The following is a 27,328-nucleotide window of genomic DNA, read 5'->3' on the forward strand; positions in this document are numbered from 1 at the left end:
CCTAACCATCACACATGCCTCATCTTTTACTTCAAAGAATGGATCAAACTGGCATATGTTTTCCTAACTCCCCACCTCCATGCTTTATCTTTCTGAGACTCTGGAAACTTTTAAATACCTAAATATACCAGGGATTTTGATTGGTGTCAAGGTTGTAAAGATTAATGATCCTAATAAGGTCATAGTCTAGTGTGAGTAATAGACAAGAAACAAAAAATTATAGGATAAAATACATATTTACAATAAAGACAGGAATTGAATGCTGTTGGAGCATAGAGGTAGGAATCTTTGAATGTCCACAAATCTTCATAATATGGCATGTTCAATTAAAGGAATGGTAAGACATTTTGTGTGGCTAGATCACAGTTTAGGATGGGTTAGGCAGTATTTTTGTTTTTTACTTCGATGATAAACAGGTCATGGGGGCATTAAAAATGGAGGAAAAATAGCCACTCTCTATGAACCACCAATTCTGTCAGCCTAATTCTATTTTTCCTATTTTCCTCCTTCCATCTTGTGGCATGCTGCTCCCTGCCAAAGATACTAAGCCTCTTATATCTCTTAGTAACCTTGTATTCCTTTTGAAAAGAACTGTTTGACCTGAAATGCCATAAATCACATTTATTTTATCACCAGCTATTTTTTCTATATATAAACTTTGCATGTGGGAAATATGTGCTTGACAGCAGTAATCTTTGTAGTGGAACTCTGGAGAAAGAACAATAACCATATTATTGGTCATTTTTTGCTTTAGCTGATACCTGTGAGTTTATCTTTTTATATAGCTGACATTAGCAGAAATAATGTCAAGGGAGAAAAAGTTTTCATTTTGATTTTTAAAAGAATAATGACAGATATCTTACAAAGATCAATTCAATTTCTCTTCTCAAACTGAAACTTGTAGCTGTGAATTCTACTTTTGAAGCATGCCGTTCCAGTGATGTACATTTGGTTATATTCTGGTTCAAAACAAATGGTGTAGAATGGTGTATCTACAATATGATATACTGGTGTTGTGACTATTATCCTCTGATATAAAGGGATCAGATTCCACAATGTTAAAAAAATGTAAATGAGGTAATTTAGATTAATTTTCAATAAATTATTTGAATTCATTCTTGCTCTTATATTCAGGTTCAAAACATTATTTGTGGCTGGAGAACGATGTGATGTGGAGACCCTGGAATGGTCCAAAAAGGTCTTCCGAGTACCCGTCTTAGACCATTGGTGGCAAACTGGTGAGCATTTTTTACACTGTGCATAAATATTTCAGAAATGTTAAAAAATCTTACAAGGATTGGAGGAAACCCTGAGCTATGACTGTCAGGCACCAAACAGTGTGCGGATACTGCCAAGCTGTCTAATCAGGTGTTTCTGGTTTCAATACCAATATGCAATTCTTTGAGTGTCCTTTTGTTATAACATCTTCATAAGTGACATTGATGCCACCATTCTCTTACTCTCTAGGTATAAAGCATTGACTACCTCTTTTATGTCTCCTCTTCTTTGTTTCCTATATCCAGTAAGTCACTAAATCTGAGATATTCCTTTGAAGTGTCTGTAGGAGTTATCCCACCGCACTCCCACTGTTTTTGAGCTGTGGCAGTCGCATTATCATCTGCCCTGATTTAAAATATCCTCACCACTCCTCTCTGTTCTCCCTGCATCCTTGTCCACCCTGCCTACTGCTCCCAGAGTATTTTTTAAGCACTTTTCTCTTATAGGATTCCCTAGGGTAATTTGGCTCTCTTTCTGTGTTCTATAAAATCAGATTTCCTCTGCTTAGAATTAAAGGCAGAGGAATTTATTTCACTCCAAAAATCTATCATATATATCTCTTTCTCACTTGTAGGGATGGGATTTTGTTTCCTTGCTCAATACCCTATCATGAGCACCTAGTACAATTCCTGGGACATATATTTTCAATAAATATTCGTTGAATATATAGACATTTAAATTCAGCACCATAAATACTCTGTACTGGGCCTGTCCTGCTTTCAGGCTATTTGTCACATGCTGGTTTTGGCTTCTTTATCTTTGTGCAGTCTATATCCTGCAAATCTCATTTCATATCTTTTTACCTCCATGAAGCCATTTCTGCATAATCCTGTAATGACCTATCCTATAATGACTTTGTGATCCTATAATGACATGATTCTTCTCAAAATGTGTATAACACATATGAAGAGAAGTGTGCTAAAAGAATTTATTAGAACTTATTTTATATTTGTGTGTATTATACATGTACATATATATGTATATCTATAGGTGTATATACCCATACATATATAGTTGAATTACTCTCTAATTATGTTTTAAGTGTATTTTACCATCTTAGCTTCCTTTTTTCTTTATATTAAATACCCCTTCTATTTTTTTGTTCTTCCACATAAAATTGGGCACTCAATATGTGTTAAATAAAAACATGCCATATTTACCTAATGACTTGCCTTCCATTTCCTTGGCCCTAGTAGGTCTATTTAGTCTGTTAAAACTTACTTCTGAAGCTGGATCTGGATGGTCAAGCATTGTAACTATGAATTATTTGGAAAGATGCTTTTTCAAGAGACAGTCTTTTCAAAATGTCCTTTTTTTTTTTTTTTAAAGATTTATTTTTTTTATTTATTTAATTCCCCTCCCCTCCCCCGGTTGTCTGTTTTCTGTGTCTTTTTGCTGCATCTTGTTTCTTTGTCCGCTTCTGTTGTCGTCAGCGGCATGGGAAGTGTGGGCGGCACCATTCCTCAGCAGGCTGCTCCCTCCTTCGCGCTGGGCGGCTCTCCTTATGGGTGCACTCCTTGCGAGTGGGGCTCCCCTACGCGGGGGACACCCCTGTGTAGCACGGCACTCCTTGCGCGCATCAGCACTGCGCACAGACCAGCTCCACACGGGTCAAGGAGGCCCGGGGCTTGAACCGCGGACCTCCCATGTGGTAGACGGACGCCCTAACCACTGGGCCAAAGTCCGTTTTCCCTCAAAATGTCCTTTTTAATAAATAAAAAACAATCTTTGGAAAGCACATTTTCATATTAAGTGAATAGAATATAAACTTTTAAGCAAAACGGAAGACTTTCTGCTTCTTCTTCTGAGGATGACTGGATATGCATGTGAGAATGGGTAGATCACCTAGAATCTGTTTTTCTGTAATTTCATTGAATCTAAGGATTTTGTTGGATTTTCCATTTGGACTTAAACCAAGTACCCCTGAGCTATAGAGACTTGTACATACAGTTGAATTCCACTTAGGTGATTGAATTATCAACCCTTTTATATTTGTGTTTTCATTTATTTCATCTTGAGTATCTGATACAGAGTATCAAATTTGAATTACAAATTAATGTTTCTTTGTAAAACTTAGGTGTGATTTTTTCAAATGATTATAATCTTGAAGATGAAGTGGGTGGCAAAACCAAATTCAGTGTTTGATCTTTGGGAACTTTTTAATCCCAAGGAATTATATTTTTTTATATTCTCTTCAGGAAAAAGTGCTTTCTATCTCCTTTGTAATATGAAATAGTAAATGAACAATCAGAACAGAAGGCATGTTTCTTAAATAGCATGAAAATCAAAGAAAGTGTTTCTATTTTCTCTAGCTTTATTTGCAGAGGGAAAATATTCTTATCAACCTAAATTCAGATTTATAACAATTTAGGAAATAAAACAGGTATGTCTGAATGCAAGGGAAGAGCACTGTTATGTGTAGAAATATGTATAGAAATACCTAAAAACAACAAAGAATCGTTACCTCTGCAAGGAATAGTACTTATAGAGTCTATGTCTCTTCTGTTAGTCAGGAAAGTTTCAATAGCTATTTTCCTGGGCATGAAAAGAAAATATCTTTGTCACCTTTTAAGATGGTTTTCTTTACTTGGTCAAATGGAAGTGTTGCTTCCTACACCCAAGTTACCTTAAACAATGCTGCAGAAGAGTTTGATTCCCCCCATAAAAGTGACTGTGCCAAAGCTAGTTGAAGGGTACAAACATATTCATAAATAAAATTATGATTCTTTTACTTTTTCTGATAGAAATCTTGGTACAGAATAACCTGTGCAGATGAATGTAGTTAGTGCATTCAGGCTTACAGAAAAGCTCACTGAAGCCTGGGAAACAAGCATATGAGGTCCCTAGTGGGTACTGAGTTTCATGTGAATTTCAATTTTTCTCTAATATGTTGTTCAGAAAGAATTAATAGCCGCATTATGTTAGTGTGCTGTCATTTTAATCAGGTTTGAATGGCTGCACATTACAGTGGAAAACAGTGAATTTCTACCAATAATATGTCTGATTCTTTTCATCTCCCCCCTCCTTTGATTTTACAGCATTTGTTAGTGTGTCTAATTATGCAATACAAATACATACATAGAGATGCATAGGTAGGTAGAAAGATAGATGATGATGATTGATAGATGATAGATAGATAGGAGATTGATTTGTGCTTTATACAAGAAACATCCTAGATGATAACAGATGTCAGCTACAGCACAAAATCTAGTTAGAACCTTTAGTATTTGCATGGAAAAAATCAATTCAGCATTTTCCCAAAGTTGTATGTTGTATTAAGTAATTGCAAAGCAATATTAAAGTTTATCATTTGGAGTCATTCACCTAACCCAAGGTGATATCAAACTGACATTAAATCCCCAGTGGATAAAGGTAAGTACTTTTAAGGGTTATTGTGAACTCTTAGATAAAAACCATCTGATATTCCTAGCGTATTCATGACTTTCTTATTATTTTATGTATCGAATATTTGCCCAGGAGGTACACCAGTAAAAACATGATTATATTTGACAAAAGGTGAAGTTTTGACCAAAAGAAAACTTTCTTTCAACTTTTAAGTTTTCTATGTATTCCCTTTATATTGTTACTGATTAGAAATAGATTTTTTTTACAATTGTGCACTTTTGTAAGCCTTTCATCAATGTATAATTTATGAATTTGCTCTCTGATTATATTAATATATGTGTATAAGTGGACCATTTAGAAACTGTGATGTGTAATTTGAAGTTAGTAGCGACAAATTAAGTTAATAAATGTATGAATAAAAATTGATTACCATCAGTGACGTGGGCTATAAAATGACCCTGTGCAGTCAACTCATTTATATTACCGTAGTGTTTTTGTTACTGAAGTGTAATTTGTAATAGCCACAACAAATTTCTAGTTACTAACATCCTCTTTTGGTCCAGTAATATCAACAACACTCTTTGCCATCTGATTTAAATAATATTCAAGATTCTAAATTGAGGACTATTAACGATCTTTGGAAAAGGCAAGAACAGGTCAGCACCCCCTTCATAGAGGAATTTTAACACAGAGTTGTCACTGTTCAGAACCAATGATGCATTAGTCCATAGTTTTAGATTGTAACTTTAAACCTTTAATGTTCTCTTGAAGGAAATTTATTTAAATTGTTCAGAGAGGAGGATTGCACCTGTTTGCTTCATAAATCTGAATAAAAGCTAGATTGATCATATTCATACTGATGCTTTATGTTCATGGTAACTTATCCATAAGATGCTTGGAAACATCTAGAATAGTGACTGAATTTTTCATTTTCTTTTTTTGCATAGAAGTAGCTCCTACCCTCATTATTTATAAAGGGAAAATTAAGAGAGAAGATAACTTCCATTAAATAATATTCATTTACAAAAATTAAAAAGCAGAACTTTGCTACCCTCAGTTGTACAATCCTTAGATAAAACGTGGTATTATTATCAGTTATTTTTAGTATTAAGATGAAATTTTCCAGAAATGAGTCAAGAGGCACAATTTTAGAAGGAAAATCATCAGTTAAATGCATGATGTACTTTGCAGAAATATTTTGTTTCTGATTTAAGATGACTAAAGGATTTTTGTTTTCCTAAGAGTATATGACCTAGTGCCAAAAATAAAGATTTCTTAATTCTAGAGAAAATAAAACCCTAAACTTAGTAGACCTTATACTTTTTCAAGGTTTCTTTCCTTCCCCCACCCTTGCCCCCTTCCTTCCTTCTTTCCATCCTTCTCTATTTCCTAAAAGACATGGCACTGGTTTAGAAATTAGTAGCGAAAGAGCTTGGTGTCTCAATTTTAATGCTATTTAATTCTAGGTAGAAACACTTTATTCTTCCACTCACTATCAGTTAATTAATTAAAAGACAGTGACTGCAAAAGTAGGATAGTGCCCTATAATTCTATACATATACTCCATTCTTCCCATTGACATTTTCCTCACTTTCTTCAGATACCTTACTTTTTTCTATCTTCCTAAGTGTTTTCCATTTTTCCAGTACTTACAGGTGTTGCTTCCCTTCTGGATGAGACAGATTACTCAGGTTCTACAATTATTTTTATAAGAGGCAGTTAGGCGAGGAATTTAGATCAGCAGAATTCGTGATTCTTTCCAGCTTTTGGGAGGACATTATCTGTGTAGTTCCCATGAGAAGATAAAGAGTTTACATTGTATTTTAAGTGTCCTTATGCCCAGGCAATAATGAAATAACTGAATTGAAGTCATAGCTGCAAACTTGAGTGGCACTGGGTGATTTTGTTGTTTGCTTGCTTCATTCCATAACTTTAATGGGGGAATTAAATTTTTTTTCACAGCATTTAAAAACCTGAAGAAGGAGTTTCAATGACAAAGTGGTTCTCATCTGATGAACTGAGACCTGCTTGGCCCCTGAAGTTATTGATCTTACTTTATCTGCCTTGTGTTATCGTTGCTTAGTTCTTTTATTTTGAAATTGGCAGAGTATTTCTCTCCCTGTTTGACTGAACTGCTGAAGTTTTCATTGTGTTTGTCAGCCCTGAAGTAACTGTATTCTATATACAATCTAAATCTTCCTCCTTTGAGGAGTAAGCTGATAATTCTGGATTTTATTAAAGTGGAGCCAAAGGCTCCAGCAAATTTCAATCATGCTAGTTCTTAAATCAAAATCATTGATCCTAATGGTACATGCATTCTAATACCATGCTGTTAAAATGCTTCAAGCTCACTGGACACAAATAATACTTATTTTTGTACTGTTTGGTAGAATGTACTTCCTGTGAGTGGACAATTGGGATAAGAATTTTCACTGCAAAAGGTGGTTAGGCTGCCCAAATTCATTCCTTACCCTTAGTTAAATCAGAAGATCAGTTAGCCCACTATTTTTTTGACAGCAATAAATATTTTTTACAAGAACCAAAACTTTAAAATAGAATAATTAATTACAATTTCATAAATTATCCTAAGCAGAGATCCACTGGGACGTGGTAGTGGTATAACTATAGTACTGTCTCATTCTTCTTAAAGACAGTAATTATGAAATGCTTAGCAAGGATTTGAGGATTTGATCGGCAAGATGGTGTCCAAGTCACTTTTTTCTGAGAATTATCCTCTTCCTTTCTACCCTTGAATTCTCAGACATTCTATTTTTGTGTATCAGTGTTAATATACTTATTGCAGAGAGATTTTGATGTGACAGTCTGTACTTCTAAGTTTAGTCTATAATAGGGAATTGTCTTTGTCCCTGGAATTTAAGAGTGGAAGCTTTGTGGCTCTTGTTACTCTTATTCTTTTCCTTCCTTAATTTTTTTTTTACGTTTACCACTATGTGCTATGTGTGCGACTTTCATCCAACTTAAACACACTTAGCTTTGTGCCCAATGCAAAAATCTGTGTATTTTACTACAAAATTCCTTTCTAGGGCTAAGGCATGTGTGGCTCTCTGTGGATGGCATAACAGTGAGGAAAGTATCTTCTAAGGACTTTATCTTGAGGACTTTAATTATTTAAAAAACTTTCTATGGTTTGGATGCTACTAGCCCACTAGCAAAGGTTCCTCTGGCTGCAACTCTTGGGGTAAAGTATCCCATACACAGTCAGATGCTATGTCCCTAGGTTTTGTCTTTTTCTTTTTCTCATTCTCTATTTGTGGGTTTTAATTAATAATATCTGAGTTCATCAAACTTTGGGTATGGTGGTAGGGTTTCCTTAAACTATCAACACTTACTTCCAAAGACAATGATTAATCCAGACTCTTGAAATGAACAACATGGAACTCAAAGAGTACTGAGTTGCCTGGGCTGGTGTTATCATTATCCCAGGAACCAAGAAATCCAGTGCATTCCATAAGCTACTTTCAAATAGAATGGAAAGGACCTTACAGTAATATGAATGAATCACCACAATCCATGCATTTTTGGTTTTCTGGATTTAATGGTTGAAGCTAAATTAATCTCTTTTTTTCATTCATAGAAAAGATAATTTAGATATTTTAGCATGAGAAGTTGTGATTAGAAGGAAAAATATGTTATGTAGAAATGGTGTCATCTCAGCAACATGCAGACAGCACTGCTGTGATAGTATCCATCTGGTGAGAGAGAGAAAAAGCTTCTGACGTCATCTTTGTTACCTGGCAACCACATTTTTTCTCACTTAGAGTAGTCTTCATTAGTTTAAAGAAGGTGATTTTTAATGATGATTTGAGAAGCAGGAGCCTAGAGGTAAGCTTCATGAATTTGGTTTGCAGATAGAATAGTCTTTTGTCAAATGTCAGGCAGGCTGGATAAGGGTTTCCCTCTTGAAGGTGAATAACTGTTTACAAATTGCTAATCCATTCATTGAAAATGAATTCTCCAAGCCAAATAACAGTCTTCAAATCTAACTTTTTTTTTAATCTTTATAACATTATGATCTTGAAAAAACATGAGTTTTTGAAAAAAATAAGATTAGTGTACCTGAGGTAGAAACAAGATGTGTAATTGCGCTTTAGAATCTTTATTCATGATCATTATTTTATTAGTGAAATGTTTTGACTAGAGACTTAAAACCAGGAAATCAATTAAGAATATGAAGTTGGTTTGGGCTTTGAAATATCATCCATTCTAATTCTCTTGCCCTTGGTAAGGGTCACATTTAATCCTCACTCAAAAGTAGAAAAACATGTTTATAGATCTTTGCAAGGAAAAGAGTTTCTAAACCTTCCCTCAATAGACCTTACTGTCTGGAAGTTGTTTTCTTCCTGTAAACCACTGCATGTGGGGCCATGAGTGCCACAAAATAGTTTGCAGTTGCTCTTTTGATATCAGTTCTAATTTGGAGAACAACTAGTAACTATTTTCTTTGTAAGAGCAATGTGGGTGGTAAAAAGTGGTGTTAGGTTTAAATCCTAGCTCAGCCACGTACTCTATAGCCTTGGCCAAATCCTTGATCTTCTGCTCATGTTTCCTCGTATAAAATGGGAATAATAATATTTCCTCATAGATTTATAGAAAACTTGAAATATAATGAAATATATGCAAACAACCCAGCACAGTTCTTGGTCTATAGTAAGCACAAAATACATATTACTTCCTTTTCCTTTTCTTCTCAGTGAATAACCCTTCATGTACTTAAGGTCATCTCTCAGCATCCTGGACTAGATTCAGAATGTAAGAGCTCAATTTACACATGAGAAAACATAACCAGAGATGGGTTAATTTCCCAGAGTCAACTACCTAGTTAAGATTAGAACCAGGACTCTCATTGTTCTGTGCTGTCCAAGTCCTCTCATCATAGGTCTTATCTCATGCCTTCATTACTTCAGCATTTCCTATCTAATTTTACTGCAGGTTATTTGTGGGTTTCTCCATTTGTGGCATCCACTGTTTGTGCTAGAGTGTTGGGATGAGAGTAGGATAAGACCAGTGTCTCACAACTTGAATTAATGATCTGCTTCCAGTACAAAACATTAGGTTGCTTTGAATTAAGTATTTTAAATTGTAATTGTACCATCTGGTGTACACAAAGATTAAATTGATTTTCTTTCACCAGTGTACATCTCACTGTGCTTTTTTTTTTTAAGCCACCATTCAGGCTATTTATAGCTCCCTGTGTAGATTCAGAGGTGGCAAGGAAAATTGTCTCTATGCCCATCATGATGCTGTGATTAATATGACCCAGCAGTATTAGGCACCTGAATTGATTTTCAAGACTTCAGCTCTCAGCATAGGCCACCAACTTCTAAATCCATATTGTCTAAATGTTGTATTTCTAGAACTACATTGGGGGCTGGATGGCAGAAGGCGAGATGCTGAAGGAACTCTGCTTTACAGAGTGGGACTTGTGAATTGACTTTCTTCTCCCTTTTACCTCCGTCCCCACTCCACATCCTTCCCATCCACCCCTTTTCCTGTGTGAGCTTGAATTCTTAAGCCAAAACCCTGGGGGTTGTCCTGGACTTGCCCTTTTGCTCTTTCTCCATATCCAAACCATCATTAAGACCTTTTGATTCTGAGTGTAACCCAAATTTGGTCTCGTCTTCCACTGTCCTTGTCACTCCAATGTCTAGTGGATTCCTAGCTCTGGGTAGGGCCTCTTCATTTTGCAACTGAAGAGATTTTTACAAAATGAAATTCTGAACAAATCACCTCTGCCCAAATTCCATGTGTCTCCCTATTATTCCCAACATAATATACAAATCCCTTCTTGTGGCATGGAAAGAACTTCATGATCTGCTTCTGGTCACCTCTGTCATCATCTCAGCATCTCTCTTAGTTCCTCCAACACTCCTAAGCTTTAGCCTGCTGAGTAACTTGCAGTGCCTTGATCTTCTAACTTCTGAAATTTTGCACAAGCTGCTATTTCTATTTGGCATGCTTTTCTACCTTTATCACTCTCTTCTCCTAAAAAAGAAATGATTTTCAGTGAGTAGAATATATTCAATAAATCTGTATTGATTGGACACCTTTGGAATATTATTCTCAAAATAAGAAAAGATTGTAACAGAATTTCATCAGTAGTGTCCAGTTTTTCTCTTTCTTGAGCTCTCTATTGCTCCTGTTCTCTAGTTCATTTTGTGATCACATTCTGCGATTTTGTTATTCAGATTTTAGGATTCTTAATCTTGATAGATGGGAACTAGAGCTTAAAGCCATGTATAAGCATGTAGTTACTGACTGATGACTAGCCAACATTTCCAGAGCACTAAACGTCAGGACTAGACTGTGTTTGGTGCTGGCAATTCAAATGATTCTCAGGCACACAGGACAAAGCAAAGGATTTCAATTGCAGGATAGGAGAATGTTTTCATGTAATTACATATGCAGTTCTTGTTTAGAATTTTAGAATTGCATATTCTTTTTAAAAAGTTTTGTATTATATTTAATGGCAGGTGTTCCAGGTATATTTATTGTAATAAAAAACACAATGCAAAAAAAAAAAACCAACCTACTGTGAAACCTAATGGCTTAAGCCAACAACAGCATCTCAGGAGTATGTGGATCGGGGATATGGACAGAGGTCAGCTGGGGATTCTTGTGCTCCCAGAACTGTTGGCAGAGACGGCGTGGACAGCACTGAGGGGTGAATGGGCTGGTTCTGGGGCACCAACACGACTTTAGTCTTGGGTCTGGGGAAGCTGGAAGGCTGGACTCAGCTAGGACTGTTGACTGGAGTGGCTGCTTTCCGGCTCGGCAGACGAGGGAGTGGCCACATTATAAGGTGGCTCAAGGCGGCTGGAGAGAGTGTTCCAGGATTCTTAAGGCCTGAGCCTGGAAACTGACACAGCATCACTTCCACTGTTTTCAATTAGGAAAAGCAGTTAGGAAGGCCACCAAAATTCAAGGAGACATAAAACCCACTTCTTGCTTGAAAGAAATTGTGGCCATATTTAATCCACCACAGTGGGTAATTCTCAATTTTGTGGATATAGTTTTTTGACTCTTTGATATAATTTTCCCTTTGGCTTACCATTCAGAAACAATTTCAGGTAAAGTTTAATGTATATCTTGCCAAGGTTCATATTGTTGCTTTATGTATATTATTTACCGAAAAAGGAATCATATCGTGCATTTCTGTTTCGTAATCTTTCTTCTAAACTATTTTGTGAGCATCATCAAACATTCTTCTATGGTGTTTGAATGCCCTTATATAATTCCTTAATATGGAATAACCCCTCTTTATAAACAGCCTTCCAAATGCTAATGTAGACAATACCATGATGAGCAACTTTTTTGGTAAATATTTGTGTACAATTACAAATATTTTTCCTTAGTATAATAGCTACAAGTGGAATAACCAATTTAAAATACATGTGCGTTTTTAAGGATTTTAAAATAAGAATTGCCAAATTACCTTTCAGAAATGTATCAACTTGGGAAACGGACTTTGGCCCAGTGGTTAGGGCTTCCGTCTACCATATGGGAGGTCCGCGGTTCAAACCCCGGGCCTTCTTGACCCGTGTGGAGCTGGCCATGAGCAGTGCTGATGCGCGCAAGGAGTGCCCTGCCACACAGGGGTGTCCCCTGCGTGGGGGGAGCCCCACGTGCAAGGAGTGCGCCAGCCGCCCGTGAGGAAAGCCGCCCAGCGTGAAAAGAAAGTACAGCCTGCCCAGGAATGGCGCCGCCCACACTTCCCGTGCCGCTGACGACAACAGAAGCGGAGAAAGAAACAAGACGCAGCAAACAGACACCAAGAACAGACAACCAGGGGAGGGGGGGAAATTAAATAAATAAATAAATCTTTAAAAAAAAGAAATGTATCAACTTATATATGCAGTAGCAGTTATATAATAAAAGTGATTACAGTTAGGGGGTGTGGGCCATCTGTCTCCCATCTACCACCTAATTGGGTTTTAGTCTTTTTCCCAATCTAGTGAATTCTTATGTGAATTTAGTACCCGATGTTCTGGAAGCCCAGGCCCACTCAAACTATTCTAAAGTAGTGATCGTATGTACACATACTTCTTCCTACATGTCTCTTGAGAGAATAAAGCTGGACATAGAACCTGAATGATGTGCTAATATTTAAATATGTTTTATTTGCATTGTATTATTTCTTTGCTCCCTTAGCTTGCAACATAGCGTAGACTAAAAGCTTCCCGTCTTTAGAAGCCCTTTAAATAGTTTTATATGAGCTGTCCCTTGATTACTTCTCTGACCCCATTTCCTATGGAAACTTTCCTCACTCATTCTGCTCCACCATGCTGACTTTCTCGTTCCTCAGATCTTCTGGGAATAAGGTTCTCTGAACCTGTATGCTCCTCTCTTTCATATGTCACATGCCACCTTTCCAGGGAGGTCTCTCCTGGTCACCCAATCTAAAATTGCAGTCCCTCCTATCACATCTCCTCCCTATCTATGCTTTATATACTCCTTAGCACTTATCACTCATTAACATGCCAAATATTTTATTTTTGTAATTTGTTTATTGTCTGTCTCCCTAGTATGAGCTCCATGAGAGTAGGAATTTTGGGTCCCTTTGTTCATTGCTGTTTTCTTAGTTCCAACAATAGGACCTAGCACAAATTAGCTGCTTAAATATTTTCTGATAAGTGGTTTGTACCACCACATCTTTATTTGCAAGTATGAGTGAGTTGACTGGCTCCTTCCCTGTCACAGCATATTTTCTTCATCCATGTAGCCACCGTCTGGGTGATTTCTATTCTTCCCCTTTCATCCTCTCTCTCCTTGAAAACCTCAGAAGTGGTAAAATTATCTCTTCTATTCTTGTCCTTCTATGAGGGAGCTATATAAACTAGCACCAGTTATTTAAATTTTCTAGGCCTTGGTATTTTCCATCTGTAAAAAGAATATTCCCTTTCTACCCCATTGGAGTGTGTTTGGATTAACTGTAATAACATAAAAAAAGCACTTACAGTATATAGCAGAATTCATATTTAAACAAATTGTATATTACTTCTTTTCACCTTTTCTTCCTTCAGAGTTGGTGGTTTTAAGGAAAATTCATTTAGGAAGCAGCCAAAACATGCAATGAAGAAGACTGAGGCAATAAAGATACTGTGTGGTTTGTCCTAAAAAGCAAGTGAAAAAAGCCTTTTGGATTATAAAGCAAAGTGAATGCAAACATGCAAAAATAATATAGTCTTCACTCTTAATTCCCTGCCACTTTCCTCCTGGTTGTCTCTTTTGTGAAGGAATTATGCAGGTGAACTGCTAAACATTTCGTGTTTCTGAAGTTAGGTAGCCTTGTAAAGATTTCTCCAAATAAAGTGTACAATTCCCTTCTTCAAAGAGAAAGTTCCAGTTTATTTAATGTAGCTGTTTCACTGTCACAAAGAGACATCTGGATTTCCTGTCTCCCTTGATAACTGCTAACCAGTTAATTATAAACTGGGTAGTGTGAAGCAGATGTTTTTAGAATATCTTTAGGATGGGTGTTTGAGAGCCCTTAGGATTTCCGTTAAGGACTGCAGCTTGCCTGAGGCTTTCCTGAACCAGCAGCCTCCTGTGCACATGAAGCAGCCTGAGCGCCAGGGTATGGTACGGCCTTGTGGGCATGAGTGTGTGAGCATACTCGTGAGCCTGCTGTACAGATGGAGCGCTCCCCAGATCTCAGCATATTCTGAGATACAAACAGCAAAAAAAGAAACCAAAGTTTCCGTAACAAACTATTACGGTTTTTCTCAACCCACTTTTGTCTGAACTTGAGTTCCCAATTTTGCTTAGAGTCCTAGGAACCGCCATTATATCTGGTTGTGTCTTCTTTGTGTCACTAGCAACAGTTCCTTTTTTAGTCCCCTCAATGAATATGAAAATAAGGCCAACAGGATACTTAACTTACCAATGTTCAAAGTATGTACATTCTACCTACTTCAGGTAACCTGAATGTACAATCCTTTCCAGAGTCCTTAAAATCTAGCATCAAATTAATCATATAGAAAACTATGCTTGTCATACTTTTATTATAATCATAAACTCTAACAAAACAACTGCAGGTTAAAATGTTCAAAGTATATAATCACCTTATAAAGTAGCTTAGGAATCTCAGGAAATATGCATAATATCAGCTTACTTAGGCAGGCAATATTGACTGTCCTTCAATAATCCTTTCTTGTGTCTTTAATACTAGGTTTAATTCTCACTTCCTTTTCTCACACTCCCCTTCTTTCAATGGGATGGGAAGAACAGAGTACTGATGTCTTTTGTAAGAATTCACACTGAGGTGGGCACATTTTTTATTTCTTTCGGAGGCAGGTGGGCAGTACTAGAGTCATCTGTTGACGAGTGCTGAAGATCTTTTGGTGTTCAGAAATGTAGAGCTTTTGGACCCTTGATGACTGGAGTGCCCCTTTTGATAAACTAAACCTGACAGGAGACACTTTCAAACTAATAGATTCACTTTACAGCTGTTTCCCAGGTGAAAGGGGGTTTAGAAACATCTTGAATGTGGACCACTTCTTCTGTTTCTGTTTTCACCTTGTTCCTTCTTGTACCTTTCCCAAGCACATCACTTTACTGACTTGAAGGCATCACTCCTTTTGTCTCTTGCATTAGTATCTTTGTAGGACAGCTGAGGTGAGAACCTAGTTATTTTTAAGACAGGAAAGTGGGAATCGTTGCTAAAACTTTGAACCATGTGGTATTTTCCCCATGCCTTGACTATGCTGTGGCTCTGTATGTGTGTGTGTGTGTGTGTGCATGCACATTGGTGGTTAGGGAGAGTATGTGAAGTATTGCATGGATTATGGAATAACATTTCATAGAATACCTTTCCAGTTTTGGCATTATATGAAAATATTTGAGAACTCTTGGTTTCTCATCAGAAATCTCTGCTTTGTTTACTTGCTAATTATCTTCAGCAATGACCATATGGCTTTTCATCGTAAGCACTGGACTATGACTTAGGTACTACATTTTAAGGCTCAAGAGTCCATCTTCTGTTATTAATGGCAGCTGAGCCACCATCCATAAAGTGTGAATAGTAAACTGAACAACTCTGGAAGGTAAAGAGCGGTAATAAATTCTTCCCATCATTCACAATGATATAAATGCCTAATAAACTATTGTAGAGATCATGGTGGAAAGTATACATTCTGAGTACTAAGAAAAACGATGTTTTTACTTTTTAGATTACTTTGGATCTGACTGATTTGACAGTTAAGCCTTGGGTATATGCATTAGTATATTTGTGTGTATAATATTAAGTCCATGTTTCCCTAATTTTTCACTATCAAGATGCTCTTGTCCTGCCCCTATTTACATAGTAATCTTATGTTTAAAAGATTCTGTTCACTCCAAAATTGTGTGTATCACTAATAACAAATATATTCTTTCAAAAAAAGATAGTCACTTCCAGAATTTATGGTTATCATATAATAGTAGCTATCATTCTGAATGTTACAACCTGGGATAGAAAAAACAAATTGAACATTTCCAGTAATCAGTGTGGGTCTTGGTGAAATATTCAGCATAGCATAAACCATTTTCCTTCTTGTATTTTGGGGCTTCTAGGAATATAGGAAGAGCAGACAGGGAACAACTTAGATGCAAGGCCTCTAGGCAAGTGTTGCTCTTAGAAAATTAGGTAATATTACTTATATTTTAAAATATTTGGGTTACTCCAGAGAATAAACTACAAATAACAGAAATATTTTGTACACAGTTGTTTTTTACAATACAAAATGAAATAACTTTAGATAAATAAAAACATCTTTTATTGTATAGCGATCAGGTAGTTTTTAACATGTGTTGTAAAACTCTAGCAGTTACACAATTCCTCATTCTTCATGCCTACTGATGCATGACTGAAAACACTAGAGCAGCCTTAGTTTTCATCAGGAGAAGCACTACTACATAAATTATTTGAAGTATGTGTCCTTACACTTTAAAAAATATAGTAATGTGTTTATTACTGCATGATTTTTCATTTTTAAATACTACCTTTGCACTATTCATCACTCCTAATGTAATGCATTCTGTGACAAACTGGTAGGTGGGGAGAAGTGCACTGAAGAAGCATCATGATTTGAAATTGAAATGTTAAATAATATTTCTTTCTTCAGAGACTGGATCCCCAATTACAGCTTCATGCATTGGATTAGGTAATTCTAAAACACCTCCACCAGGGCAAGCAGGAAAGAGTGTCCCAGGATACAATGGTAAGAAATCATCCTGATTGTTTGAAATACGTAATGTTAATAAATGTGGTATTTTCCTGCATCTAGTGTCTATCATATTGCTTGAGACATACTTGGTGTTTAGTAAAGTATTTAATTGGATGGATATGCCTTGTATTAAAATTGAATTTCTCAAATTTTATTAGCCAATTTGATAAAAGTTGTGGACTTCCAAAGATGTGTTCCAAACAACTGTCATAACAGAGAAAATAATATAAAATATAAGGTATGCTAAGAATGTGGGGTGTGAAATTAATACATACGGAACATCTATGAGGTGCCGATACTTTACACACATCGTTTCTTTTTTTAAAAGGTTTTAAAATATATAGTTTTATTAGAGAAGTTGTGACCTTACAAAACAATCATGCCCATGTGAAGAATACCCATACAACACCCCTTCACCAACATGCCACAACTTTGTGGAACATTTATAACAGATTATGAAATAATATCATCAAACTATCACCATTAACTATTGTCCAAAAATTTTTTGCATATTTTTTCCTTATCCCCCTATTATTTAATTCAGAGCTATTATTACCATTTTATAGATGCCCAAAGAGATTAAATAACTTTCCTAAAGTAGCACAGCTGGTTACATCCTGAGGCCAAGGCAAACCATTGTGCTTCATTTTGTTTGTTTGCTTGTTTTCATTATGAAAGCTTTAGTTTTGTGTGTGTGTTTTTCCCATTGTATATGCTAACTTTTAATTTAGGAGTAATGATAAGACTTGTAAGCCTTGCCAGCTAAAAATAATGTAGAAAGGTAAAATTTTGAAAAAGAAAAATCATTTTATCTGTACTGGCTGCCTGTGACAACAGATATAATATCCTTCAAACATTTGTTTTTAAATCTATGGTAGTGAGTATAGTAGTTAAATGATTTCCCTTGAACTCTATTGCCTATTCGTATGAAGTTAAACATGTCAGCTAACATTTAGAAATAAGGAAACCAGGTATTTGAAAAATTAGCAAGCTTAAGTTCATACAGTAACACAAGGAAGCATTAACACAGTGCCTGCCACTAGAAAGAGCGAATAAGTCTTAGCTAGTATTATTATTGATACTCGGAGAACCCAGAAGGAACCATCTTGCTTTAGGCTCCACATTCATTTTATGGACAAAGAAAATGAGGCATAGAGGTTATGTTACAGATAGGGCTCTCAATTTAGCTTAATAGCTTTATGCTGAAAAGCTAGCTTTGGAAGACAGAATATGATTCCTAAAATACTTACTGCTTATATGCAAATTACAAAAGAGATTTGTTTCTTGCTTCTCTGACATAAAAAATACTATATTTCCTTCTAGGACAGTGGCTAGTTGAGAAAACATGGTTATTTTGGTTTGGCCTAGTGGGTGTATTTATACAAAGATATTTAAGTTTTTTTTCCAAGGGCAGAAATGGATATTCTTTTAAGTCAGTGACTTCTCTAGTCAGGGAAAGGCAAATCCAGCTTTAGCGAAATCCTCTTTCAATAGTACTAGCATCCCTGCTCCTTATATCAGGAAAATTCCTTTTATGTTGAGACATTTTTAGGGACTGATAATTGGCAGAGATATTAAACACATTTCCCTTTCAACATTTCAGTAATGTTTTATATCCAGTTGGAAGAAAGAGTTGTACTTTGAAAACTCATAGGAATTCAGTACAGAGGGTTCTGATTGTCTGAATGCATTGGCTTTTGCAGACAGCATAGGTAAAATCTTAGAACTAAACTATTATCAAGGAAGCAATGCCTTTATGATTCATGATTTTTATATGTTTTTGGTTTTGACTCAGAGATTCAAAAACAGAATTTAATATTCAATATTTTAAAAGCAGTAACTTTTTGGGAAAGAAAAGGAAATCCTGCATATATGAAAAAGCATTCAACATAATATAACATTTAATTTCACATGCATTCAGTACTTTCTGCATACTCATTTTCTTTATGTACATTTCATTTTTTTCGAAGTAATTCTTATACCCACTATCTGGGAAAGGAATTATTTCCTTTTTATAGAGTGGCAGATTGTAGGGGTAATAGAGCATGCCCGGGGGCACAGAGTACGTTGGCCACTGTTCTGGAATCTGGAGAATCAAAGCTGAAATAGGCATGGCCTCCATCCTTAGGGAACTCAGTCTAGTGAGAACTAGCTCTAGTGTCTAGTGAGGCATCTCTAATAATTACGGGTCAAAATAGAGTTTTAAGGCAAAGTGCTCTTGAAGAAGAAGTGGGCAATTAATTGTTTCTGGAGGAGGGCACCTTTGTCTCCTTTTCATGTAACTTCTTACAGTGAAATCATTTGAGTGGATGAAACTAAAGATCAATTAAAGCATAGAAGGTGATAATTTATCTTCATATTCACTATGCACTAAGGATTATTCAATGTGGATGTAAACTTTGGGTCTCCTAAACTCTTTTAGGATTTTATTTGTACTGAATAGACATCTTAAAGCCCATAAGTGAATATTAAGATATGTCAGAATAAGGAGTTTCCTAGGCCTTTAAATGCTTTATTTTTAATGTTTGCGCTAATGTTCCTATTATATTTTAAAAAAAATATTTCCTTTAATTTTTGAAAAGCTATACATTGTTTTAATGTTTTGCTAGAACACAAGAGTATCTATTAATGGACATAAACATTATGTCTGTTTAATTTATTTACTTACCAGCATGTTTTAAATATGAAGTCTTAATTAAGAGAACTTCAAAAGGAAAATTCAAAACCTTGTTAGGAAACAAAAACAAGTACTGTTTATGTTTGTAAGCGATTTTAGATAATTTACATTATATGGCCTCACATGAATTAAAAGTTGACTTTTTAAGGTGGAGTACTGGGGTTTAATATAGAAAATATGGAAAATGTTTTAAGGTTGTACACTTTTATTCCTTTTCTTTAATTTACATGCTTATGTATTTTAAATTTACTTTGCAGTTATGATCTTGGATGACAACATGCAAAAACTAAAGGTTCGGTGTTTAGGAAATATTGTGGTAAAGTAAGCAAAATTTGCAATACTACTGTTTAAGGGACAAGTATTGGTATGTAGTATTTAAAAAGAAACAGCGATTGCAGTGACAAAATTAGTGAGAATGTTGCAGGATAAATTTGTATAATGTTGAAAAATTGTGTCATTCCTATTGTGTCATCCCTATTGTAATTTAAACATAGAAGTCCCATAAAACAGAACAAATTAGACAGAAATTTTTCAAAACTAATTCTTGCGTCTGTTAAATAACCTTTTTCTGGTTATGAAATAGCATAGAGGTGATAAAAGTAACATATACGCATTAGTCAGCCAAAGGGGTGCTAATGCAAAGTACTAGAAATTGTTGATTTTTATAAAGGGTATTGATTTGGGATAAAAGATTACAGTTACAAGGCCCTAAAGAGTTCAACTCAAGGTACTATAAGAGGTACTTTCTAACCAAATTCAGCTGCCACATGTTGAAGCAAGATGGCAGGTGATCTCTGCCTAGTTTCTCCTTCCTTCTTCCTCTCAAGGCTCTGTGGTCTCAGCTTCTTCCCATCTCAACTGTAAACTGGATTAGGGATTGCTTCTTTCTGGGCCTTCTCAGGTGCTTGGCTGCTCTACTCTCTTCAGCTGCAAACTATCAGTTGAATGGCTTATCTCTCTCCGGCGTAGCTGTTTTTGCCTTCTTTTTTCTGTCACATGACAAAGTTCTGTCCTCTGGCATGTATGGAGCTCTCTCACTATGTGCTTTCTTGAGTGAGTGTCCATTTACATCAGCCCAAAAAGGGAGTGGGGCCTCAATCTGAGTCATGTCCAACTGATGTAGTCTGGTTGAATTAAAGTCCTAATCTTAACAGCTAATTTAATCAAGATATGTCAGCTGAATCTAATGCAATCAAAGGGTCTCATGCCCAGAGGAATAGATTAATTTACAAACATATCTTTCTCTTTTTTTGGATTCATAAATAATTTCAAACTGCCACAATACAGGAAACATTTTAAAACATGTAAAACTTTTGTACTCCCCCACTCAATGATACAATATTAATTTTGTAATATGTATGACTTTCCACTTTTTGGCAATTTTTTACATAGTTTAAACAATATTTTTTCCTTAACATTTTGAATTTTATTGTACCTATTAAAAATTCTTTATTCCCATTATAGTCCTCTTAGTCTTTTTAAAAATTTTATGGTTATAAATAATATTGTATTGAACATATTTTCATGCTGTCTTTTTCTCATTTTTCTGCTCTTACTTTAGGATTGAATAGATTTCTATAAAACCCCTGACTCTCAAAATATCATAATCCTGTGCTATTAACTTTTATCGTTGTTACTTTGCTAGGAAAAAGTGATAAAATTTAAAGTGAAAATATTTAAATGTTCTTTAATTTTAAAAATGCATCTTTTTTGTTTGTTTTTGCTAAGGGAGGTTGAAATCTAAGCTGATTATTTGGGAGATTCACAGTGTGTGACATTTTAATTGATACAGGTTGCTTTATGCCTCTGATTAGCATGATCTTGACATCTTTACTGATATAATTTAACAGAATTTTCAAAATAAGCTTCTATAAATAAGGTTTATTATATGTCAGATCCTAGAAAAGTTTTGTTTTCCTATTTATTTATACTAGAAGTCAAAAGAACTTTTCCTAATTAGCATTCTCAGATTACTGTAAGATTTTCATAGGTTAATAAACATGAAAAGTAAATGAACAGCAGTAGTAAAAAAAGTATTTCTTCTGGTGGTGATACTGTACCTTATAAAAAGGTATAGAGGAGATACATATTATGATATAATTCTCAGATAATGTTATCAGTTAAACTTGATAAACAGTGTATCACTTCTTAAAAAGTGACCATTTTAAGGCACTATATTCACAAAATGGAAAAATTAAATGTTTACTGTATTATTTGTATTCATGTTTCTCTGAATCGGAATACAGTTAAACATAGAGCTGGTTGAAATTTGACCTGTTGGGGAAAATAGTGTGGGATGGTGTAGGGGAACTTGCTAAAGAAAATAATAATATGAATAAGATTGTGGGTGGGCATTTAGCTGGTTTAGGGAAGCTCATGTTTTTTGAACCTCATGTTATAAAACCACTGTAACTATATAACCTCCTAATTATAATTGAGTCATCTATTGCATAAAGCAACTCTTGCAGGATCCCTGAGATGGCATTTGATGCTAGCCTAGGTTGTAAACCTTTCATGGGTCCTCTTACTCTATTTATTGATGGCTTTACCCATATCCTTTCAAAGATAACAAAATATAGCAATATTTGGGATAAACTATAATTTTTTCTTGTAGCCATTAGAGGCATTCCAGGTTCTAATTAAAAGTAATACAATTGTTACCTTAAAGCATGACTCTATGATTTGGATTGTCACCAGTTCAGAATGATTTTTTTCCCTCTGTATTCCTAAGCAGGAAATTTATTGTAATGGTCTTGGGTTCTGAGATTTCATTATAAATTACTTGAGGATGCAATATATGGTGACATGAAGTGGACTTTGATTCCTCCCTTGCGTTAATAGTGAAGCTAGGTATTTGGGAAAATTATGTATACGTATGTAAAAATTTAACCAAAATGGTACCTCCACATTTCTCTTTTCTTAAAAGAACAGCTCCTGAAACTTTTCAGTAACTCATTTTTATCTGTGAGAGCAAGGATTTGCCAGTTATATTTTTTAAAACCCCTTTCTCAGTAATCATGCCACTCTTACTCATCAGTCTGAAAATAATTACCTAATCCCAAAGGGCTACCTCCAGCTTCATAGGCTGTTTTCTTATTCAATGTATATCACTAAGACTTGTTTATATTGGTCCATAGCTGCCTTGAGGGGGGACATCATTTATCTAAAATAGAAAAATGCCCAAACATTGTCCTTAAATGCTTATAATAAATCTTTTATTAAAGTAAGGAAGAAGAAAAGGCAAACTTGACAATAAAAATTATCGTGGTTGAAAAAAACATTGTGTAATTTGAGAGATAATCATTTTTATGTAGACCACATTCTAAATTAGGTCCATGTGATCTGAAAACAGGGTCTTTCCACAGACTAGCTATACATGGGGCCCCAGAACCATTTTGAGTCCTGTAAAATATATTTGGTTAGACACTGTATATTTTACAGGTCTATATCCTATAAACCCAGGCTCTACAAAATATCTAAGATTTTACTTTTTAAAAAATGCATTGGTACCTGAATATGAGAAATTTGACATCAAAATGAATTAAATATCTATAAAATTTAACATCATCACACGTCATCATCAAATTTGATCTTTGTAAATTTTTCGTTTTATTTGCAAACAAATTTTTTTGTGGTATTTTCTCACTTCCCATGATTCCTGAGCATGCACAATGATTGTTGAGAATTAATAATTCCAGTGGTAAAATAAAGGTTTGGCTTCTTGACAAATCATTACAAAAGCAAAACGATAAGCCTTTTTTCCCCCAGATCTTATAGTTTATATTGCTAATTGCCATATTTTTAAGTCTTTGAATGCATTTGAGGTGAGGTCACTGAAAATAAGAGGAAATAGAGCCCATGAAGGACTTAAAACTGAGCTGGCATTAAAGCCACCCCTGATGGGCTGAGATAAATGGCCATTGCTCTCAGTTATTCATGCCATGCTTTTCTTTATTAATTTGTATAACAAGATGGAATACTCTTTGAAGAGCAGTATTCCCTGATGCAGTTTATGTTCACTAATTATACCTTCGGTAATTATTACAAAATAGAGGTAAAAATCTGCATGTAATATTTGAAATGCATGAGGCTCAGCCTATTTTGAAATAGGTCAGTAAGGACTTACTTCACAAAAAATTGTTAGTACTATTACAGGTCCCTTTTTCACTATAAAATCTGCTATATGTAGTATAAATAACATTGGAAACAATCTCTGGCTGTTTCTTTAAAAATGAAACGATAGTCATACGTCCATCATTTTACAAGGTTCTAAATGTAGTAATAATTCTTTATGTATCATATTAAGATGGCTGACCCCAAAATCAAGAATGGTGATGTGTGGCAATTAAAAAATTCCTCTTGATCTCCTTAATCTTCTTCACCTCCTTCATTATGGCTTTCTTGTTCCTGCAAAGATCCCTTAACTAGAAGGTAGATATTTAGTGATTCTTAAATTACTGGAGGGCCCAGCACAGAACAAAAATGAATCCTGTAGGTTTGCTAGATTTTTTGTATTCATAGGATTTACCTTTCTGGCAGAAGAGAAAACTTCATGTATGCATGAGTGTTAGAAAATACCTTTGGTTTTGAAACCTACTCTATGCAGTTAATTCAGTGGGAAATTATGGAATCTGAATTGCTGTGATCACAAAATGTTCATGAATTTTTGAAGGAGCTCCTGTAATTGCATCCAGAGGTCTAAAGTGCAGAAATAAAACCATGAGCCAGTAATTTGCAGATAACACAGAGCAGGGCATGAAAGAAAATTTTAACTGCAATTGCTGTCCTCAGTACCACAGTTCTCACTGTTATTAAAGCTATCGGTCTCTGGCTTTTCTCCTCGGCAGGCTTACATATTTATCTGACCCAATCCATTGTTGCTTTTGGATCAGATAGCAATAGCTCCATCCTCCCAGTGCTGTGCTCCACTGACTTGTACCCTGCAGTCAGTGTTGAGTGGGAGGGAGCTGTATGGAATTGTTCCAGTGACTTTTACTCTGATGCCTGCCAATTTCTCATCCTCCATGTTCAGCTCTTCACTCTTAACGATGTTCACATCTTTACAACTTTGCAGCAGCGATTCAGTCACTGTGCTGCCATCCTGGGAGAGGGTCAGGCCAGATTCCTTTCCATCGGGTTATCCTATGAGTGAAGCCAAAGGCATCACATAATTGTAATCCCTTTCCTTTCTAGATTTCATGTATACAGATTTTAGTATGACCTTTCATCAACCTCACAATAACACTGTGAAGCAGGCAGTGGGACAGATATAATCCTCCTTTTAGACAAGGGAAATTAAGCATCATTAGTTGTGGTAGAGCTAGAAGTCACATTTATTAACAGATTTTTTTCTTCCAGGGATAAAACAAATTATGGCCTATTTTGTCCCTTCTGGGAAGGTTAAAAAAAAAAAAAGCTTCTTATGAAAAACTCAAGTAAAGCTTAAGGGCCCTGTGGGAAAATACTGGGAGTGCAGTATTACGCAGCATTCCTTAGGGAAGAGGATTTAGGTCTTCAATTTATTTATGTGACTATAGGCATTCCTGGTAGGACAGTGAATATCAACTCTTCTTCATCCAGAATAGGAGGCATTTTGGAACTGTACATTTCAGATTGGTCAGAATGTGTTACTTCTAATGCAATGGACGTTCTCTTCTTTCCCTAGCCAGGCAAGGATGCTGCCCACTTAGGTGTCAATGCTGCCTCTGCTATTCTTTTCTCCCCTCAAGAAGGGTCATTTTGGAAAGGTCATTCTCTAAAAGGAATTCCTGATTCACAACTGGAAGAGTTAACAAAACCTCTTTTTTTCGCTCTGCTTGGAAGAGTTGGGAAAGGTGTCACAGGGTGGTTAGATTTGAAGGAAGAGTATTTTTGTATCTTTCCCTAGCATTTGCCAGTCTAGTGCATTTTATTTTATTACTGTAATTATAGAGGACCTCCCCATTGTATCCATTCTCCAGAAAGAAAGCCTCTGCATTTGCATTTAATGTAGAATACTTGTTAGGATAGTGGCAAGGATAGAAGAGCTAATTTGTAATACTGAAACAAACAAACAAAAACCTCTGCTTTAGCTCCTATACATCCAACTGCTGTCTGAACCTTAATGATCTCTTGTAACATATTTTTCTTCAATTTTTTAAAAAAAAATCATGATATTTCCAATTCTGGAATTCTTTCTGCTTTTCTGCATTTCTCTAAGACCATTGTATGGCTTCTTTCAGGGTTCCTTTAGAATCTTTAGAATCTCTTTTAAATATTTAAATAATATTATCTGGCTCTGAAGGTACAGGGACTTGTTAGTGAAGAACAGTTGTCATTTCTGTATTTTATCTTATCAGTTTCCAATTGTTTTCCCTTATCCTACTTTCCAGCCCAATCCTCAGCCAAAATTGGAAACCGTGAAGTAGTTTTCTGGAGATATCTAAAACATAAGTTGGAACAGACCCACACGCCTGTGAAACAAGTTGCTACAATGGCGTGCCATGGGAACAAAGTATCAAGGCACAATAGAAACTTTGCACAAATGGTCCCTTTATTACTTGCACAGAATAGAGTCCAGAAAGGACAAATAATCTCCTTTTCACTTCCACAGCAGAGTCCAAAGGAGCAGGGGAAGAAGCCCAATCATGGCCACAGTCTGCTCTGGGTCAGGGTTGAGAGATGGCATCTCCGCATGCCCCACTTCACAAAGGAAAAGAAAGACCAATCTATACTGTTTGCATGTTTTGTTTTGTTGTGAGAGAAAGAAGGTTTGTTAATCCCAGTGGAATACAGGAGATGAGTTGTCTCAAATCTGCCTTCCCCAATTTTGAGGAGGTTAGGGTTTTGATGGACTCAAACAGGGCAGGGTGGAATGGTTACCATCACAATAGAGAGTACACACAAGGGTGAGCCTAGTTTGAAATAACCATAAAGAAAGCTAAGGTCAGTCTAGAATAACCATCAAAACAGTAAATATATGCAAGGGTGAGCCTGGTTTTGAAATAACCATAAACAGGGAAACAGACTTTGGCCCAGTGGTTAGGGCGTCCGTCTACCATATGGGAGGTCCGCGGTTCAAACCCCGGGCCTCCTTGACCCGTGTGGAGCTGGCCATGCGCAGTGCTGATGCGCGCAAGGAGTGCCGTGCCACGCAAGGGTGTCCCCCGCGTGCCCCACGCGCAAGGAGTGCGCCCGTGAGGAGAGCCGCCCAGCGTGAAAAGAAAGAGCAGCCTGCCGAGGAATGGCGCCGCCCACACTTCCCGTGCCGCTGACGACAACAGAAGCGGACAAAGAAACAAGACGCAGCAAATAGACACCAAGAACAGACAACCAGGGGAGGGGGGCGGAATTAAATAAATAAATCTTTAAAAAAAAAAATAAATAAATAAAAAAGAAATAACCATAAACAGAGATGCGGCCCATCTAGCCAGTTTCAGTAATTTCAGGTATTATCTTTTGGCTATTCTGTAATATACTTGAAAAATAAGAAAAAAGCATCTATATAATGATTCAGTAATAAAATCTTTTGTTAATTCTTAACCCTCTGTTACCATCCCTCCCTTTTGTTTGTTATTTCCCCACCTTGGGGAATGTGTGCGTTTTTCTAATCTAATTCAGAGAGAGGGGACCCTGCTGCTGAGAATTTTCATTCTGATAAACATCTGGGGCTGCTCCTGCCTGGTTTCTGGGTTCAGGTTCTGGCTGGACCTTTTCATCAGACTTAACATCTGCCCCAGGCTGTAGAATGGCACACACCAAAAAAGAAGGTGGAGGCAGGTGAGGTCTGGGCCATATCTGTGATCTCCCTAACAATGCCCTTTCC

At 36.0% G+C, this 27,328-nt stretch overlaps 1 protein-coding gene across 1 annotated transcript in view; it reads left to right on the forward strand.

Annotated features, from left to right (window-relative positions):
* Positions 1-27,328, forward strand: part of ACSS3 (acyl-CoA synthetase short chain family member 3) — a 167,956-nt gene that overhangs the window by 117,371 nt on the left and 23,257 nt on the right. Inside the window, exons 9-11 of the mRNA XM_004462242.5 lie at positions 1,135-1,238; positions 16,746-16,841; positions 19,782-19,845. Of these exons, the coding sequence (XP_004462299.2) occupies positions 1,135-1,238; positions 16,746-16,841; positions 19,782-19,845 (264 nt within the window). The remainder of the gene's footprint in view (positions 1-1,134; positions 1,239-16,745; positions 16,842-19,781; positions 19,846-27,328) is intronic.

The sequence above is a fragment of the Dasypus novemcinctus genome, chromosome 12 (assembly GCF_030445035.2).
Source record: "Dasypus novemcinctus isolate mDasNov1 chromosome 12, mDasNov1.1.hap2, whole genome shotgun sequence".
NCBI classification, from domain to species: Eukaryota; Metazoa; Chordata; class Mammalia; order Cingulata; family Dasypodidae; genus Dasypus; species Dasypus novemcinctus.